The sequence below is a fragment of the Mauremys mutica genome, chromosome 13 (assembly GCF_020497125.1).
Source record: "Mauremys mutica isolate MM-2020 ecotype Southern chromosome 13, ASM2049712v1, whole genome shotgun sequence".
Lineage (NCBI taxonomy): Eukaryota > Metazoa > Chordata > Testudines > Geoemydidae > Mauremys > Mauremys mutica.
In genome coordinates this window covers 35,989,251-36,009,099 of record NC_059084.1, presented here as the reverse complement: position 1 = coordinate 36,009,099, position 19,849 = coordinate 35,989,251, and the positions used below count along the sequence as shown (strand labels likewise).

Sequence of the window (19,849 nt, the reverse complement as noted above, 5' to 3'; positions counted from 1 at the left end):
TGTTTTCCTACAGAACAGGACATTTCCCTTCCCTGCAAAATAGCAACAGGTCAATGAATAAATGAGAGCTGGGGGTTGGGGGAATCAATAAAATGCTAGTGGATTTCTCCCATTCTTCCCATTTCTGACTAACTCTACTTTTCTTTCTCTAATTTCTCCGGCTATGTGGAAAAGATGCTTTTCTCTACCATTTTCCTAAAGGTTTCCTTCACCTCTTTGTTCCTCAGTGTGTATATTACGGGGTTCAACATTGGCGTCATGACTGTGTACATGAGGGAAATCATTTGGTCACTCTCCAGGCTGTAAGCTGGACTTGAGCCTCAGATAGGTGATAAGGGCAGGTCCATAGAACAAAGTGACCACCATTGAGGTGGGAGGAGCAGGTGGAGAGCACTTTCCGCCTTCCCTCTGCCAATGGCCAGCTTCAGGAGCTTGGCAATAAGGCAGATGTGGGACAGCATTATCAACAGGAAAGGGCTCATGATGAACAGCCCTGGACATGGCCAAGAAAATGATCTTGGAGGTGTCCGTGCATGCCATCTTCACCACTGAAGGGATGTCGCAGAAGAAGTGGTGGATGCAGTTGGAGCTACAGAAGGACAGGTTGGAAGATCCATGTGGTCTGAACCATTTCCACCAAGACGCTGATGACACACAAGGTTGCTGCTAGCTGAGCCCCAGCCCACTCACAATTGTTTGGTGCCTACATTGGGGCTGGAGGGAGGCACCCATCTCTGGTTCGTGATCCACAGCAGAGAACCCTTCTCCTGGTGTCAAGCAGATTAGGCCATGGTGCCTAAATACCTTAAAAAATCTGGCCCATAGGCAACTAACAGGGGCCGGCTTGGCTTTTTTGCCGCCCCAAGCAAAAAAACACCTGTGGGCTGGCCAGAGCAGTGAAGAGGGGGGAACAAAACAAACCTGTGGGCTGGCCGGAGCAGCGAAGTGGGGGGGGGGGACACAAACAAACCTGTGGGCCGGAACCGAGCAGCGAAGTTTGGGGGGACAAACAAACCTGCAGGGCGGACGGAGCGCAGGTGCAGGGGGACTCACGGCCCTGCAGAAGTGCCCCGGGCAGCGGGGGGCGGATGGAGAGAAGGGGGGCAGCCAGGGCTTCCTTCAGTGGGGCACTCACCACGCTGCCTGCCAGGAGGGCTCCGTGCCGCTGCAGTCGGCGGGCAGGGAAGGACACGGGCTGCCCTGCCATGCTTGCTACAGACCTGGCACCGCTCCCAGCAGGGCGCTCCCCTCCTCTGCACTGCTGCCCCCTACAGGGCGGCCGGAGCAGAGAACCAAAAAGAAAAAAGAAAAAAACCTGCACGGGTGGCCAAAAGCAGCGAATGCTGCCCCTCGGAATCTGCCGCCTCAAGCACAAGCTTGCTCGGCTGGCGCCTGGAGCCGGCCCTGGCAACTAAACCTGGGGGTTTCGGAACTTTTGTGGACATGGGCCTATGGAAATATGGGGCTAGATCTCCATCTGGTGGATATTAGCTTATTTCCATTGAAGTTGAGCTGTGCAACAAAAATGTCAGATGAAATTCAATGATGATAAATGTAAAGTAATGCACATTGGAAACCCCCAGGTTTACTTGCCTACGGGCCAGATTTTTTAAGGTATTTAGGCACCTGAAAAGAGTTTCAATCTGTATGAAGTGCTGCCTGACAGAGCTGATGGAAGAAAAGATCAGAAGATTGGAGATGCAGGTGGAAAACTCTGGTTGAGTTTAAAAGGGGGTTCGAGTGGATGATGGAGCAAAAACCTGCGGAGTCTGAAGGGAAAAGCTCAGACATGCAGATGGAAAGCAGGACCAAAGAACTCTGAGAGGAGGACTGCTGGGTGAGGAAAGTGGACAGTGGAAGCATGTGACTAAGAGAACCAGGCAGAGGAAAAGACGGGCTAGTGAAGGAGAAATAGAGCTCAGGAACAGGTTTGCGAGGTTGGAAAATGAAGAAGGAGACAGCAGGTGGTCGCTGAAGGTGAGAGGCCAAGGAAGAAGAGAAAAGCAGCTAGTCCTATAGGAAGAGGGGAAAGAGTCAATGGAGATAACAGCACCAACTATGAGCCCCAGGAGGATATGAGATGGGTTGAGAAGGACTGCAAGGGCGAATAGGAATTGAGGAGGACTTTCAGCCAGAGGGAACAGGGGATAGACTGGAGAATCGCACCATCACCAGGAAAAAGGCAGGTCTACGTGATTGGAGGACTCCTTACTGAGAAAAAATAGAGAGGCCTGTAACCAGAGCTGATCCAGAGAACAGAAGGGTGTGCTGTTTGATGGGTTGCTAAGATATGGGAGGTGGACCTGAGGCTGAAGAGGATCCTAATGGGAGTGGGAAAGAATCCGCTGATTGTCCTTCATGTGGCAATGAATGATACGGCTAGATTCTCGCTGGATACATATCAAGGGAGACTATGCCAGGCTGGGGAAAACACTTAAGGAAATTCAAGGCTCAGGTGATCTTCAGTGGGATTCTGCCCGTTCCTGGAGAGGGGTAACAAAGGTGTGACAAGATTATGATGATCAACAGATGGCTCAGGCACTGGTGCTATAAGGAGGGCTTTGGGATGTATGGCCACTGGGAGGCATTCATGGACAGAGGACTGTTCTCTCAGGGATGGACTTCACCTGAGTAGGGAGGGAAATAGACTTTTAGGATGGAGGCTGGCCACAACTGATTAAGAGAGCTTTAAACTAGGGAATTGGGGGGAGATGGTTGGGAGATGTCCAGGTAATCTCCATGCCAGATATTAACATTGAGAGGAAAGAAAATGAAGTAAGAAAGGATACAGCCGTGGGTAGGAGAATGGACATATGGGAGGAAGGGTAGTGTAGATTACCATTCTAATAGGCAATACTGGGGCAGAATGTCTGGGCCTAATCGGGTAAAGAATGTGAGTGAAGCCAAACAGCAAGAATTAAGATGTTTGTACACCAATGCGAGGAGCCTAGGTACAAAATGGAGGAACTAGAGTTACTGGTGCATGAAGTAAATCCAGAATATTATAGGGATAACAGAAACATGGTGGGAATAGTAGTCATGACTGGAGTACAGGTATTGAAGCGTATGTGCTGTTTAGGAAAGACAGAAATAAAGGCAAAGGTGGTGGAGCAGCATTGTAATATCAATGATGAGGTAGACTGTAAAGAAATAAGAAGGGATGGAATGAATAAGACAGAGTCTGTCTGGGCAAAAAATCACATTGGGGAAGAAAGCTACTAGGAGTCGCCCCTGGGATAGTGCTTGGGGTGTGCTATAGACCGCCGGGATCTGATTTGGATATGGAAAGAGACCTTTTTTAATGTTTTTAATGAAATAAATTACTAATGGGAATTGTGTGATCATGGGAGACTTTAACTTCCCAGGTATAGACTGGAGGAACAAGTTGCTAGTAATAATCATATCATAGGGCTCAGATTTTCTTAGATGTGATAGCTGATGGATTCCTTCACCAAGTAGTTGCTGAACCAACAAGAGGGGATGCCATTTTAGATTTGATTTTCGTGAGTAGTGAAGACCTCAAAGAAGAAATGGTTGTAGGGGACAATGTTGGTTCGAGTGATCATGAGCTAATTCCGTTTAAATTAAATGGAAGGATAAAACAAAAATAGATCTGTGACTAGGGTTTTTGATTTCCAAAGGGCTACCTTTAAAAGAATTAAGGTAATTAATTAGAGAAGTGGATTGGATTGAAGAACTTGTGGATCTAAAGATGGAGGAGGCCTAGAATTACTTCAAGTCAGAATTGCAGAAACTATCAGAAGCCTGAATCCCAAGGAAAGGGGAAAAAAATTCAAAGTCAGGAGTTGTAGGCCAAGCTGGATGAGCAAGCATCTCAGAGAGGTGATTAAGAAAAAGCAGAAAGCCTACAAGGAGTGGAAGATGGGAGGGATCAGCAAGGAAAGCTACCTTATTGAGGTCAGAACATGTAGGGATAAAAGTGAGAAAGGCCAAAAGCCATGTAGAGTTGGACCTTGCAAAGGGAATTAAAACCAATTGTAAAAGGTTCTTTAGCCATATAAAGAAGAAGAAGAAAACAAAGAAAGAAGAAGTTGGACCACTAAAACACGGAGGAGGGAGTAGAGGTTAAGGATAATCTAGGCATTGGCCCAATATCTAAAACAAATACTTTGTCTCAGTCTTTAATGAGGCTAATGAGGAAACTTAGGGATAATGGAAGGATGACAAATGGGAATGAGGATATGCAGGTAGATATTACCACATCCGAGGTAGAAGCCAAAGTCGAACAGCTTAATGGGACTAAATCAGGGGGCCCAGATAATCTTCATCCAAGAATATTAAAGGAACTGGCACATGAAATTGCAAGCCCATTAGCATGAATTTTTAATGAATCTGTAAACTCAGGGGTTGTACCATATGACTGGAAAATTGCTAACATAATTCCTATCTTTAAGAAAGGGAAAAACGATGATCTGGGCAACTACAGGCCTGTTAGTTTGATACCTGTAGTATGCAAGGTCTTGGGAAAAAAATTGAAGGAGAAAGTAGTTAAGGACATTGAAGTCAACTGCTGGTCCCCGTGTCCCTCCCTGGACTCTGGTGCTCCGTTATCTGGGTTGCTGCCCCATAGCAGTACACCCCTCAGTCTCAGGGTCTCCCCTCCCTGGGAAACCCCCACCCCCTATACCCACTTTGCTCAGTGTAAGGCTACTGCCAGTCACCAACTAGCCTCCGTTCCCTGGGGCAGACTGCAGTGTATGCCACTCATCACTGGCAAGGGGGGGTTGACCTGCTGCCTTCTTCTACTACCCAGTACCAGTATGGGCCTGGAATCAGGCCCTGGAGCCTGGAGAGTTGCCAGCCTGGAGCTCCCCTGCTCCTCTGGCTTTTCCCCAGCCCTGCCTCACTCCCAGGTACCTCTCAATCTTCCAGCAGCTGGGCCTGTCTCCATCCACAGCTAGAGGAGAGACTACTGCCTCTGGCGGCCCTGGCCGTATCATCAGGCACGGTCAGTCTGTTTGGGGCATGGCCCCAGCTGCAGCCACTTCGCCCAATTAGCCGGGGCTTTGCTCCCTTCCCCAGCCCCAGCCCTCTGCAGGGCTCTTCCAACCCCTTCAGGGCTGGAGCGGGTGCTCACCCCACTACAGATGGGGATCAATATGAAAATTGAAAGGTGGATAAGGAACTGGTTAAAGGGGAGACTACAATGGGTCGTGCTGAAAGGCAGACTGTCAGGCTGGAGGGAGGTTACTAGTGGAGTTCCTCAGGGATCATTTTTGGGACCAATCTTATTTAATCTCTTTATTACTGACCTTGGTACAAAAAGTGGGAACGTGCTAATAAAGTTTGCGGATGACACGAAGCTGGGAGGTATTGCTAACACAGAGAAGGGCCAGGATATCCTACAGGAAGATCTGGATGACCTTGTAAACTGCAGTAATAGTAATAGGATGAAATTTAATAGTGAAAAGTGCAAGGTCATGCATTTAGGGATTAATAACAAGAATTTTAGTTATAAATTGGGGACGCATCAGTTGGAAGTAATAGAGGAGGAGAAGGACCTCGGAGTATTGGTTGACCACAGGATGACTATGAGCCACCAGTGTGATATGGCCGTGAAAAAAGCTAATACGGTCTTGGGATGCATCAGGTGAGGTATTTCCAGGAGAGATAAGGAGGTGTTAGTACCATTATGCAAGACACTGGTGAGACCTCATCTGGAATAGTGTGTGCAGTTCTGGTCTCCCATGTTCATAAGGATGAATTCAAACTGGAACAGGTACAGAGAAGGGCTACTAGGATGATCCGAGGAATGGAAAACCTGTCTTATGAAAGGAGACTGAAAGAGCTTGGCTTGTTTAGCCTAACCAAAAGAAGGCTGAGGGGAGATATGATTGCTCTCTATAAATATACCAGAGGGATAAATATCAGTGAGGGAGGGGAATTATTTAAATTCAGTACCAATGTGGACACAAGAACAAATGGATATAAACTGGCCATCAGGAAGTTTAGACTTGAAATTAGACAAAGGTTTCTAACCATCAGAGCAGTGAAGTTCTGGAACAGCCTTCCAAGGGGATCAGTGGGAGCAAAAGACATATCTGGCTTCAAGACTAAGCTTGATAAGTTTATGGAGGGGATGGTATGATGGGATAGCCTAATTTTGGAAATTAATTGGTCTTTGACTATTAGCGGTAAATATGCCCAACGGCCTGTGATGGGTGTTAGATGGGGTGGGATCTGAGTTACTACAGAGATTTCTTTCCTGGTTGTCTGGCTGGTGAGTCTTGCCCACATGCTCAGGGTTTAGCTGATCAGCATATTTGTGGTTGGGAAGCAATTTTCCTCCAGGGCAGATTGGCAGTGGCCCTGGGGTTTTTTCGCCATCCTCTGCAGCGTGGGGCATGGGTCACTTGCTGGAAGAGTCTCTGCACCTTGACGTCTTTAAACCATGATTTGAGGACTTCAATAGCTCAGACATAGGTTTGATACAGGATTGGGTGGGTGAGATTCTGTGGCCTGCATTGTGCAAGAGGTCAGACTAGATCATCATAATGGTCCCTTTTGACCTTATAGTGTATGATTCTATGATTCTATGAATATGGAGCCACCTTCACACCAGACTGCATGTAACCTTCTTTCTATTTGAATACTCTTTGTTTGAGGGGTAATCCTTAGAAGAATCCACTTCAAAGGGTGACTGGGCTGTAAAAATAAAAAAAACAAAAAAAATCCCCAGGACATCTCTCCCTGTCTCTCTATCTCTCTCTTTTTTTTACCTAAGAAGATAAAGAAACCAGCATTTCGACTTCAAGGGAGATTCTGACCTGTGAATTTGATCAGCCAGGCTGCTGGGAACTGGTGGAAAGGATTTTACCTTGAACCAAGTGTAGCTTGTTAAGTTTAAGCTCCTAGAAAGTCTTTTATCTTTATTTCTCTTGTAACCATTATATCTTTTTATGTTAATTAATTTATTTTCTCCTTTTATCCAAACAATTGAAGTGCTGTGTTTAAACTGAGCTGTTTGGTAACTCCCGTTGTAGTAGTAGACTGCTGAATATTGACCGTTCACAGAGGCAATGGATCTTTAATACCTGAACTTTCCAGGAGAGGGCTGAACAATGCAGAACACAGTTATGGGAAAATTCAGGACTGAGAGAATGTTGGGGTCAACCTGCAAGTAGTAATCCAGGTTGGTGGAGGTCAGAGTGTGAATGGAGTGTGGCTCAGAGACTGCAGGCGTCAGAGTTGCTGGACCAGGACTGCAGTTTCACCAGACACTAAAGGTGCTGTTAGGCTGTTTGTGAGCACACCAGGTGGGAGCTACAACAGCACAGGATTGTGAGGCACCCAGTGTAGCTAGGCAGAGGGTGACACAATCCTTCATGGATCTGGATTGCACCTTGGAATGTGAAACCCAGGTCTAACTCCATGTGAAATGGCTGGTGGAGTGCCTTCATAATCTTGAGCATGGTGGTTGGGAGACTCATGTGAGAGACACAAGTTCAAAATCTCTATCTGTCTGAGGGGGAGAAGGGATTTAAATGGGGATTTCTCAGGTGACTGCCCTAACCACTGGACTTTGGGACCTGATTATCCACTGTTTGTGTGAGTTACACTTCTACAGTGTGGATCTGTTCCATCCTCCCTGCCTCAATCCTTCTCTAGTGGCTGGACCACATTGAGGTATATGAATCTGCTGCTGGTTTTTAGCTAATAGTGGAATATTTTTGCTCAGGCAATGGGGACTCATGTTTTCAGATCCAGAGGTCTTTAGTCCAGTCCCTGCTGCCGATGATCCACAAATGGGATAATTTACATCAGTGACATGTAGTTCTTAAAATGTTGCCAGAATGGGAAGATTCTTCCTCTCATCCATTCCAGGCTTTCAGTTCCACTTTGTGCTCACTTTGAACAAATGCAAGTGACGACACAGGCAGCAAAGCAAGGGAGAATGGAGCTGAGAGTATCCACATTAGAATTTAGCTAGATGAGAGTTTCGCTTAAGGTATTTGGACACCCATTTCCTATTAATTGAGCATCCAAATCCCTCCAGGGTCCTTGTAAATCTCAGGCTCAATCCCTATTTCCCTTCTCTGGACAAGGAATAGTAATATGCTCTTCCTTTCACCCTTCCTTTCTCTCTCCAGGCTGGGATGTTTCAAAGAAGCCTAAGGGAGTTAAGCACTCAGCTCCCATTCAAAGTCAACAAGAGTTGGGCACCTAACTCAGACAGGTCTCCTTAAAAATCACATTAACTGGAGAGGGTGCAGAGAAGAGCCACAATAATGATTTGAGGGATGCAAAAAAATCTCTTTTGGAGAGAGACTTAAGGAGTTCAATCTGTTTAGTTTACTAAAATCAAGACCAAGAGGTTACTTGATTGCCATTTGCAAGCACATTCATGGGGAGAAAATACTGAGTAACGAAGGTCTCTTTAATCTGATGCAGAAAAGGCATAACAAGAAACTGTGGCTGGAAATTAAAGCCAGACAAATTCAAATTAGAAATAAGGCACAAATTTTAAACAGGGAGGGTGATTAACCATCAGAACAAAATACCAAGGGAAGTGGATTCCCCATCTCTTGATGTTTTAGAAATACATATGGTTAGGTAACACATTTCTGAAAATGACAGGTTCACCAGGAAGAAATACATGGGGGTGTGAAGGGAGGGAATGAATTTTATGGATAGAAAGGCAGACAGGATGCCTTTTTGTATGCTTTTGAAACACAATTTTTCAGGTTCAATACAGGGTTAATTAGATGAAATCCTATGGTCTGTGTTACACAGCACAGATTTGATCTAATTATAGCTACTGGCCTCAACACTGATTAATCTATAAAGGACACTTTTGAAATCAAAGCATTAGACTGTAAATGTGTTAGGGCAGAGACTGCCTGTTACGATTTGTGTGTTTGTACTGTGGATAGAACAATGAAGCTCTGATCTCAGTTGAAGCTTCTAGGTGCTATAATAATAATAATAATGATATTTGGTCCATTATTATTCTGTGGATTTGCATGTACAAGGTGCCTAATAGAAATGTTCTTAGCAGTGAGGAACATCAGGGTTTGATTTTAACTCGGCCAGGGACAGAAGTTTCTTGCTAATGTCTTCTTCAAGGCTCCCTTCACCTCTTTATTCCTCAGGGTATATATTACAGGGTTTAACAGTGGTGTCACGACTGTGTACATCAGGGAAATCATCTTATCGGTGTTTGGCGAATAGCTGGACCTGGGTTGCAAGTAGGTGAAAAGGGCTGTTCCATAAAATAATGACACCACCATCAGATGTGCAGAGCAGGTGGAGAAGGCCTTGTGACAGCTCTCAGCTGAGGGCATCTTAAGGATGGTGGAGATGATACGGACGTAGGAGACCAGAATCAGCAGGAACGGTCCCATGATGAACAGCATGGACAACCCAAACAGCGCCATCTCATTCATGGAGGTGTCTGCACAGGCCAGCTTCACCACGGGCAGGATATCGCAAAAGAAGTGGCGAATTTGTTGAGGGCCACAGAAGGGCAAAGTGAAGATCCAAGTGGTTTGTGCTACTTCCACCAGAAAACCAGTGACCCAAGAGGCAGCAGCCAGGCAGACACAGACCCTGCTGCTCATGATCAGCGTGTATTGCAAGGGATGGCATATGGCAACATAGCGGTCATAAGCCATGGTCGCCAGGAGGCAGCATTCTGTGAGGCCCAGGATGGTGAAAACATACATCTGGGCTGCACAACCCACGATGGAGATGCTTTTGTGCTCTACAAGGAGGTGCACCAACATCTGTGGGACCACACTGGTTGTGTAACACATTTCCAAGAAGGACAAATTCACCAGGAAGAAATACATGGGGGTGTGGAGGGAAGGACTGAGTTTTATCAGTAGAATAATGACTATGTTCCCCATGATGGTGAGGAGGTAGATCAATAGAAACACCAGAAACAGAAGAACCTGAAGCTCCTGGAGGTAGGAGAAAGCCACAAATGTGAATTCGGTGAGAACGGTTTGGCTTTCATTCAGTTCTTCTTTTTTATATGGCATCTGTAGGTAAATTATGGACAAGAGGAAGAAGAAAATGCATGAAAGTGAACAATAAGCACAAAAAATCAGATGAAAGTCGGGCACTGAATCGGTTTCTCCTGCTCGCCTTTTCTGTTTAGTTGCTATGGCTGTAAAATGTTTAGCATGAACAAATGACAGATACAGAAGGAAATAACTCATCATTGCTTGATTCTCTGCTCTTTCAGTAACCCGTGCCATGTGACCACTGCACTCAATATGTATTTTACAGCAAGGGCCAGATTAGAATATCCCAGTCCCTGGACCACTCATACCAATTAGTTGCTCTTTCACATGCCTTCTGTGTGTACTGTATCTAAGATGGATGATGCCTGTGTATTTATTGGTTATATACAATGTGCAAAGTAGGTTGTTTGTTCTTGTAACTGAGAGAGAGGTAGTTGCTAATTATATTTCCTTACTTATAAAATCAATACATCCTACTACAGGTACGGGGTGTACTCGGGATATGTGGATGTTGCTGTAACCCATGCAACTTCATCTTTCTCTAGTGGCTAGTTCACATAAAAGCTTTATGAGTCTGCTGCTGCTCCCACCTTAACACTACAGGCTGTGATTTTTCAAAGGAGCCTAAGAGAGTGAAACCACCAAATCCCACTGAATTTCCCAGCCTTAGCTTGAGCATTAGGGGCCTATGTTTGAGCTCTGCCCATGTAGTTCAGGAAGTAGATCATAAAACCTAAGGCTTCCAAGGGAGGTTGTGTAATCCTTGTCATTGGAGGAAGCAGGCTAGACAAACACCAATCAGGGATGATCTAGATTTACTTGGTCCTGCCTCAATGCGGAAGGCTAGACTTGATTACCTCTCTCTTGCAAGCCTATATTTCTATGATTCAATGAAAATCATTGACAGAGGAACTGTCTTTTATCCTGAATCAGTGCAATGCCTAGGACAGAGCCCTCCTTTTGGTGGGAGATTCAAAGCGCTACCATGATTCGAGCAAAGAGAAATTTCCAAAGGTACCATGGGAAGCTAGTCCTCCAACTCCCATCAATGTTTAAGGAGAGTTGGGCAACTAATTCATTTGTGTCTTTCAACATTTTCCCATATTGGGCCATTAGCTGGTGTAACTCACCATTATTGCACTGAGGTCAATGGAACTATTGCAATTTACGCCAGCTAAGGATCTTTCCCAATAGCTCAGGCCTGTAATTCCACCTGTATTGGTTCCTTCTTGGCAACAAGGGCACACTGTTGACTCATATTCAGCTTTTCGTCCACCGTAACCCCTAGGTCCTTTTCTGCAGAACTGCTGCCCAGCCATTCGGTCCCTAGTCTGTAGCAGTGCATGGGATTCTGCCGTCCTAAGTGCAGGACTCTGCACTTGTCCTTGTTGAACCTCATCATATTTCTTTTGGCCCAATCCTCTAATATGTCTAGGTCCCTCTGTATCCTATCCCTACCCTCCAGCGTATCAACCACTCCTCCCAGTTTAGTGTCATCTGCAAACTTGCTGAGAGTGCAGTCCACACCATCCTCCAGATCGTTAATAAAGATATTGAACAAAACCGGCCCCAGCACCGACCCTTGGGGCACTCCACTTGATACTGGCTGCCAGCTAGACATGGAACCATTTATCACTACCCGTTGAGCCAGTTTTCTATCCACCTTACCGTCCATTCATCCAGCCCATACTTCTTTAACTTGCTGGCAAGAATACTGTGGGAGACTTTATCAAAAGCTTTGCTAAAGTCCAGAAATAGCACATCCACTGCTTTCCCCTCATCCACAGAGCCGGTTATCTCATCATAGAAGGCAATTAGGTTAGTCAGGCATGACTTGCCCTTGGTGAATCCATGCTGACTGTTCCTGATCACTTTCCCCTCCTTTAAGTCGTTCAGGATTGATTCCTTGAGGACCTGTTCCATGATTTTTCCAGTGACTGTGGTGAGACTGACTGGCCTGTAGTTCCCTGGATCTTCCTTCTTCCCTTTTTTAAAGATGGGCACTACATTAGCTTTTTTCCAGTCATCCGGGACCTCCCCCGATCGCCATGATTTTTCAAAGATAATGGCCAATGGCTCTGCAATCTCATCGGCCAACTCCTTCAGCACCCTCGGATGCAGTGCATCCGGCCCCATGGACTTGTGCTCGTCCAGCTTTTCTAAATAGTCCCAAACTACTTCTTTCTCCACAGAGAGCTGGTCACCTCCTCCCCTTACCGTGCTGCAGAGTGCAGCTGTCTGGGAGCTGACCTTGTCTGTGAAGACAGAGGCAAAAAAAGTATTGAGTACACTAGCTTTCTCCACATCCTCTGTCACTAGGTTCCCTCTCTCATTCAGCAAGGGGCCCACACTTTCCTTGACTTTCTTCTTGTTGCTAACATACCTGAAGAAACCCTTCTTGTTACTCCTAACATCTCCGGCTAGCTGCAACTCCAAGTGTAATTTGGCCTTCCTAATTTCACTCCTACATGCCTGAGCAACACTTTTATACTCCTCCCTGGTTATTTGTCCAATTTTCCACTTCTTGTAAGCTGTTTTTTTGTGTTTAAGATGAGCAAGGATTTCGCTGTTAAGCCAAGCTGGTCGCCTGCCATATTTACTTTTCTTCCTACACATCAGGATGGTTTGTTCCTGCAACCTTAATAAGGATTCTTTAAAATACAGCCAGCTTTCTCGACTCCTTTCCCTGTCATGTTATTCTCCCAGGGGACCTTGCCCATCAGTTCCCTGAGGGAGTCAAAGTCTGCTTTTCTGAAGTCCAGGGTCTCTGTTCTACTGCTCTCTTTTCTTCCTTGTGTTACTTATGTTACTTTTGTTTCTTAACTGGAGTTCAGAGCAATTTTCTAGGTACTATATATTTCACTACTGTGTAACATATGTCGATACAGCCAGATTTCCAAAGGTAGCTTGGCCCCTAAAGATACAGATAGAGCCCTAGTGGGATTTCTAAAAATCCCAAGCAGATAAGATGCGTAACTGTCATTTGATTTCAATGGGAGTTAGGTTCCTAATCTGTTTAGGTGTTTTTGACAATCTCACTGGGCATCTATATGCATCTTTAGACCTTTTAAAATCTGGCCCACTATGTATAAATATTTCACTGCTATGAAAGAGATGAGTAAAAATAGAAGTTAGACTTAATGGGTCAGATCCTCAGCTGGTTGGGTCAGATGTTCATTCAGCTGCTGTAAATTGGTATAGTGAAGTTAGTGGCACTAGGCTTTTTTACACCGGTTTAGGATCTAGTCCCAAGGTCTGACTCTTATTCTGGGCAGCATTCCACTCTTAGTGACACTAGAGTAATTCCAGAGTAAATCCTGTTTCTTAAAACATTTAAGGCTAGAATCTGATCTCAGTGTAATCTCATGGATTCAAAGAGTTTAATGTAAGAAGCGTCCTGGTCTGATTTCCTGTATATCATAGGCCATTAAATATCACCCAGTTACAACTCTACTGAATCTAAAAACTTGGGTTTGACTAAAGCATGGCTTCCATAAAGGAACCTGAAGAAATCAAGAAGTGGAGAATCCACCTCTTCCCTGGGTAGATTGTTCCAGTGGTTAAGAAACTGCTCTCAAAATTGTACCTAATTTCTAATTGTAATTTGTCTACTTTTGGTTTATAGCCATCGGTTCTTGTTGTACCTTTCCTTGGTAGATTAATGAGGCTTTAGCACCCTGTATTCCCCCCGCCCATAAAAGCGCACACCATATCAATTCACTGCTCAACCATCTTTTCAATAAGCTAATTAGATCAAGCACTTTAAGTCTCTCATTGTCAGTCAGGCATGTTCTCCAGCCCTCACACATTTTTGTGGCTCCTTTCTGTTCCCTCTCCACTTTTTCAGCAGCCTTTTAAAAATGTGGACATGAGAACTGGATGCAGTATTCCAGTATCGGTCTTTCCAGTGCCATACACAGAGGTAAAATCACCTTCCTGCTCCTACTCCCCGGCTTGTACTTCCAAAGATTGCATTAGCCCTTTTTGCCACAACATCACACTGGGAGCTCATGTTGAGTGGCTTGTCCACTATGACCCTGAATACTTTTCGGAGGTCATAATTTCCAGGATACAGTCCTCCATTCTGTAGGTATGGCCTCCTAAATCTGGAGTAAATCTTTTGGGCCAGATCCTCATCTAGTTTAAGTCAACTTAACTCCATTGACATAAATAAAGCTATGTTGATTTACATTGGATCTAATGTACTGACTTTAATGGAACTACTCCGGGATTACTTCAGTGCAATTAAAAGAAGAATACGGCCAATGATTCTTCATTACTTTCTGCTGTGCATTGTCATGTACATCTTTGCAAAGAGATCATAAAATGCTTCCTGTGGCTGAAATGAGGGTAGAATTCTCACTTGGTGTTGTTTTCCACCCACTTTGCACAGATGTCAATGAGCACATGAGATGCAAGGAAAGGAGGAACAGGTCAGCAGAGCAAATTCCAGTGAACCTGCTGTGTGTGGAAGGTAGAAATGCTTAACCTACCTTCAGGTAGGAACAAGGAAGCCTCCCTCCTCTCTTTTCAAAGGACTACTGTGTTGACAGAATGCTGAGTATATCTATGCTCTTGAGTAAGCTTTGGGACTAGCTCCCTAAAGAATCATAGATTCTTCATCTGAAAACTGGGTAGAGACAAGAAAATAAGCAGTGAACCAGATCCCAAGCTGGTGTAAAACAGCAAAACTCCATTGACGTTAATGAACCAGATTCTTAACTGGTGTAAATCAGTGAAACCAGATCCCATAAGCTGTAGCTCCATTGGAGTCAATGGTGCCAGAACCCCAACTGGGGTACATTGGTGTCACATCATTAGAATCAATGGGCCAGCTTCCTAGCTAGTGAAAATTAGTGGTAGCCTCAATGAAATCTCTGACATTCACCAGCTATGAAGCACTGTTAGACATTGATTCTGTAACCTTTCCGCCTAGGGGTAATCTTTAATCATGTTACTAGTGTGACATCTGTATGGCTGTTCAGTACAATGGCATCTCTCTCTCTCTTTCTCTCTCTGGCAGAGAGGGACAATGGAGTAGGCAGTAGGTTCCAGAGTGAACGAACCAATACAATTAATGGGAGGCAATTTGCATCATGATTGGTTAGTTGCAAATATCTGACAACAAAATGAACTTTATTTAGTAAAGTATGTTTCATACATAGCTGGGTTCAGTCTTGCCTGGCTGAGACCTCTCAGCCAGGCCCATGGGATTCCACAGGAGATGGTCCAGTAGACCATCTTTGAATGGTGTATTATATGGCAAAATGCTTTACAGCGTTAAACATGGGTTATGCAACTCACTGATGAATAACAGCATTCATAGATTTTAAGGCCAGAAGAGACTAGTCTGACCCCTTGCATATCACAGTGCACAGAATTTCACCAGGTTACTCCTATATTGAGCCCATTCATTTGGGTTTGACTGAATGCATACATTCTGGAGCTGAAGACTTCAGGAGATGGAGATCCACCACTTCCCTTGGGAGTTTGTTCCAGCCTTTAACCACCCTCACAGAGAAAAATGTGGGCCTTATTTCTAATTTGTTTGGCTTTAACTTCCAGCCATTGGTTCTTATTAATCCTTTCTCTGTTGGATTAAACAACCCTTAAATACTCAATAGTCTCTCCCCATGAAGGTAGGCATGCACTTCGATCAAGTAACTTCTGGATCTTCATTTTAGAACGTGAAAGAGATTGAACTCTAATTCTCTTAGTTTTTTCTTTTCCAGCCCTCAAATCATTTCAATGACTCAGCTCTGTACTCTCTCCAGTCTTTTTCTAGATCCTTTTTTAAAGTGGACATGAAAACAGGATGCAGTATTCCAGTCCTGGTCTCACTGCTGGTGTGTATAGAAGTGCTATCAGTTCATTATTCCTGTTCTCTTCTCCCCTTATTCTGCATCCAAGCATCTCCTCGACCATTTTAGCCACGCCACCATGCTGGGTGCTCATGTTGAGTGCCTTGTTCACGAAGACCGCAAATCCTCTGCAGAGTCTGTGCCTTGCAGAATACAGCCTTCTATTCCGTAAGAGTGGCCTCACTCTTTGTTCCTATTTGTAGAGGAGGCTAAGGCCAGAGTCCTAGGGAGGGAACATGTTTTCAGGTGGGATCAGTGTAGCAATGGAAACTGAAGGCTCCATTCTGGAACTCCCCCATACACAGAGTTAACTAGGCAATGAGAAATGGGAAAAGAGTATCAGAGGGCAGGGATTGGAGAAAAGGAGATATTGGGGAGAAGGGGGAGTAGGCCACTACCGGATGAACAGATGGAGGGTGTATGAATCTAGAGGCACAGTTCTGTAAGGTGGGGGCTACAGAGGAAGGAGTGGGAGTGAGGGGGAGGAAGGAATTGGGGAGTGGGATGGGAGGACACTGGCTGGGATGGCGTGAAGGTTGGTATGGAAGAAGGCTCTTACACAGACGGTAGCCAGATTAGGTGATGGGACAGAAAGGAAACTGGTGTAAAATATCTTGGTGAGAAAGTTGGGAGGGTAGATAGGTAGATCCTCAGTTGATGTAAACTGACATTGGTCCATTGAAATAATTTACAGCTGGAGAAAATCTGGCCCAGAAAGAAACAGTCTGTCATGGTCAAAGGGGCCTAAGGGAATTAGGCACCAAGGGATAGCACCACAAAAGGATTTAGGCACCTCACTACCATGAGAGGTGCCTAAATCCCATAAGCAAGCCCCACTGGGATTCACAAATCCCCCACTCAGCTACCCTTGAAATCTGTAGGATCCTAAACTCACTCAGCATCTGAATTTTTGCAGTGAAAGTTCCCTCAGCACCTATGTTTCTGCCTCTGGGCATATGAACTGCAGTCCCTCGCCAGGCATCCAGCTGCCTGAGCCCCAGAGTGACAGGATAATATAGGGGTTCCTCTACCTTATTCACCTGTGAGGCCCGATCCTATAAGCGTGCTCTGAGCTCGCCTGCCAGATCAAGCTCCTCTGGGGAATCCCAGTGATTTTCTAGGCACCTAGAAGTTAGTTGGGGTGATTCTCAGCATCCCCATGCCTAGGTCCCTTTGTGAAGCTAACCCCTAGTTCCAGGCAGACTGTCCAGGAGCCTGCCTTGCCCCAGGTGGCCCCATGAAGAGGCAGTGCACAGCATTAACCCTTCCTGTGTCAGCACACCAGAATCTGGGGGCTTAACTTCCATGAGAGTTAGAAAGTTTTCACTAATATCAACCTAACTTTCCCTTGCTGAAGATCCAGCCCATTGGGTTTTGTCCTGCCTTCAGTGGACATGGAGAACCCTGGATCTCTGTCCTCTTTAGAACAGCCCTTAGCATATTTGCAAACTGTTCTCAGGTCTCCCCTCAGTTTTCTTTTCTCAGCACTAAACATGCCTAGTTGTTTTATCCTTTCCTCACAGGTCAGGCTTTCTAAACCTTTGCTCATTTTTGCTGCGCTCCTCTGGACTCTCTCCAATTTATCCACATCTTCCCTTAAGTGCAGCACCCAGAACAGGACACAGGACTCCAGCTGAGGCCTCACTAGTGCTGAGTAGAGCAAGAAAGTTCCCTCCCGTGGATTATGTACGACACTTCTGTTAATACAGCCCAGATTGATATTAGCCTTTTTCATAACTGCCAGGACTGTGTCATATGTTCATAATTGCGGTATGTCTCCTTCTGTGGGCTGGACCCAGAAGGGAATAAGGGATCTGCTGGTAGCTAAAGGAGACCTGCTTTCGCTCAACTAATAGAGGCCAGGAATTCCAGGCTGGAATTTAAAAAAAAAAAAGGAAGTTTAAAGACCTTTGAAAATCTCCCACTTGAAAATAAAGAACCATTGTTATAGTCCTTCTCTTTCTTGAGACAGCCAGTTTCCAGAGCCCTCACTTAGAGCCGAGTGAATCATTACATGGCCAAATGTAAAAATCTTGGGAAAAAAAATATTGATTCATTTCAACCTGAAACTATATCCCTCCATTCAACCCTCATTCAGGCTTTGCGAAGCCCAGTGATTTTCTAGGTGCCTAAAAGTTAGTTTGTGAATCCAGCCTCCACCCCCAACTCCTTTTACTGTCAATGGGATCTAGAGTCCCTTTGAAAGTTCCAGCCTGGGTTGCTACTGATATTTTAAACTAATCACCACCAGAACAAAGGGGAAAACAAATGAAGAGACAAAACAAATGTAGAGACAAACTTTATTAACAGCCCACCTGGGATGGGTTATATATATTGTAGACCATATATGCACATATATATGCAGAAATAGAAAAGGACAATAGAACTAGATGTTAAAAATAACAAGAGGGTTATTGCAATATAGTTATATCTGGCTAATGTACTTATTTGGCCCCCATTACAGTATACTTGAGTGCCTTGTAATCTTTAACATATTTATCCTCGCAACATCCCTAGGAGGTAGGGAAGTGAGGCCCCCCAAAGGGCAGATTTTTAAAGGTATTTAGGCACTCAGTGGCATTTTCACCTATGTCCCTAACTCCCATTAGTCACCAGCAGCAGGAACTTGAAGCCAACCCTTTTACATCATATCCTAGTGCCCAGGCCACCGGACTAGCCTTCCGCTCTTTGCTTTATAGGATCACAGTGATGAAAGGTTGGAAGGGCCCTCAAGAAGTTGTCTAGCCCACCCTGTCATGCTGAGGCAGGACTAGTGCAAGGCAGTGCTGTCATACTGCCTGAACAAACATTTCAATCCAGGCAAGAAGGTTGGGAATTTCCATGGAGCAGAAGGGAGTTAAGTACCAAAATTCCATTGAAGCTACTCTCCTAATTCCCTTAGGCTCCTTTGGAACACCCAGCTTGGGGGGTGGGTCTGCAGTCAGACCAGCAAACCATGGTGGACTCCCCATACAAAGCAGACATACCCTCCACTCCTTACTGGCAGGCTTGGCAATTTCCCCATATTTGGTTCAGCCTTTTCTGCCTCTGTCGGTGTCATTTTAGGGCTCTCCCTTTGCCACACAGGGCTTTTCTCAGGGCCTCCTTCACCTCCTGGTTCCTGAGGCTGTATATGATGGGGTTGAGAAGCGGGGTGACCACGCAGTAGAAGACTGCGACCATCTTGTCCAGCTGGAAGGAGAATTCCCTTGTGGGCCGGGCGTACATGAAGGTCACTGTGCCATAGAAGACAGCCACCACCGTCAGGTGCGAGGCGCAGGTGGAGAAAGCTTTCTTGCGTCCCGCGGCTGAGGGGATGCTGAGGATGGTGGTGATAATGCTGCCATAGGAGGCCATGGTCAACACGAAGGAGCACAGGATGACTGAGGAGCAGAGGAAGAAGCTGAGCATCTCGTTGAGGTGGGTGTTGGCACAGGCCAGCCTCAGCACGGGCAAGATGTCGCAGAAGAAGTGATCCACCACGTTGGGGCCGCAGAAACGGAGCTGGGAGATGAGGATCACTGGCACCAAGGGCAGGAGGAAGCTGGTGATCCAGGACCAGGTGGTGAGCTGGATGCACACCGTGCCACTCATGAGAGCTGTGTACCTCAAGGGGCAGCATATAGCCAAGTAGCGGTCATAAGCCATGACTGCCAAGAGGAGACACTCAGTGGCACCCAGGGCTAGGAAGAAATAAAGCTGGGAGATGCAGCCATTGAAGGAAATCACCTTCCTTTCCACCAACAGGTCAGCCAGCATCTTGGGCACTGTGACCGAGGTGTACCAGATCTCCAGGAAGGAGAAGTTGCCCAGGAAGTAGTACATGGGGGTGCGGAGGCTGGGATCAGTCCTGGTGAGAAAGATAATGACCATGTTTCCCATCATGGTCACCGTGTACATGAGCAAGACCAGCAAGAAAACCGGGACCCTGATCTTCTTCAGGCTGGGGAACCCAGCAGTGATGAATTCAGTCACAATGGACTGGTTTGCCCATTCCAT

General features: G+C 45.6%; 1 protein-coding gene and 1 pseudogene across 1 annotated transcript; both read right to left on the bottom strand.

Moving 5' to 3' along the window:
- Positions 1-7: 7 nt before the first annotated feature.
- LOC123348344 lies at positions 8-10,184 on the bottom strand (annotated as a pseudogene).
- An 8,723-nt stretch (positions 10,185-18,907) lies between these two features.
- Positions 18,908-19,849, bottom strand: LOC123348897 (olfactory receptor 6N1-like). Its single transcript, XM_044986593.1, has one exon. The coding sequence runs from the start codon at positions 19,847-19,849 to the stop codon at positions 18,908-18,910; it is 942 nt and encodes a 313-aa protein (XP_044842528.1).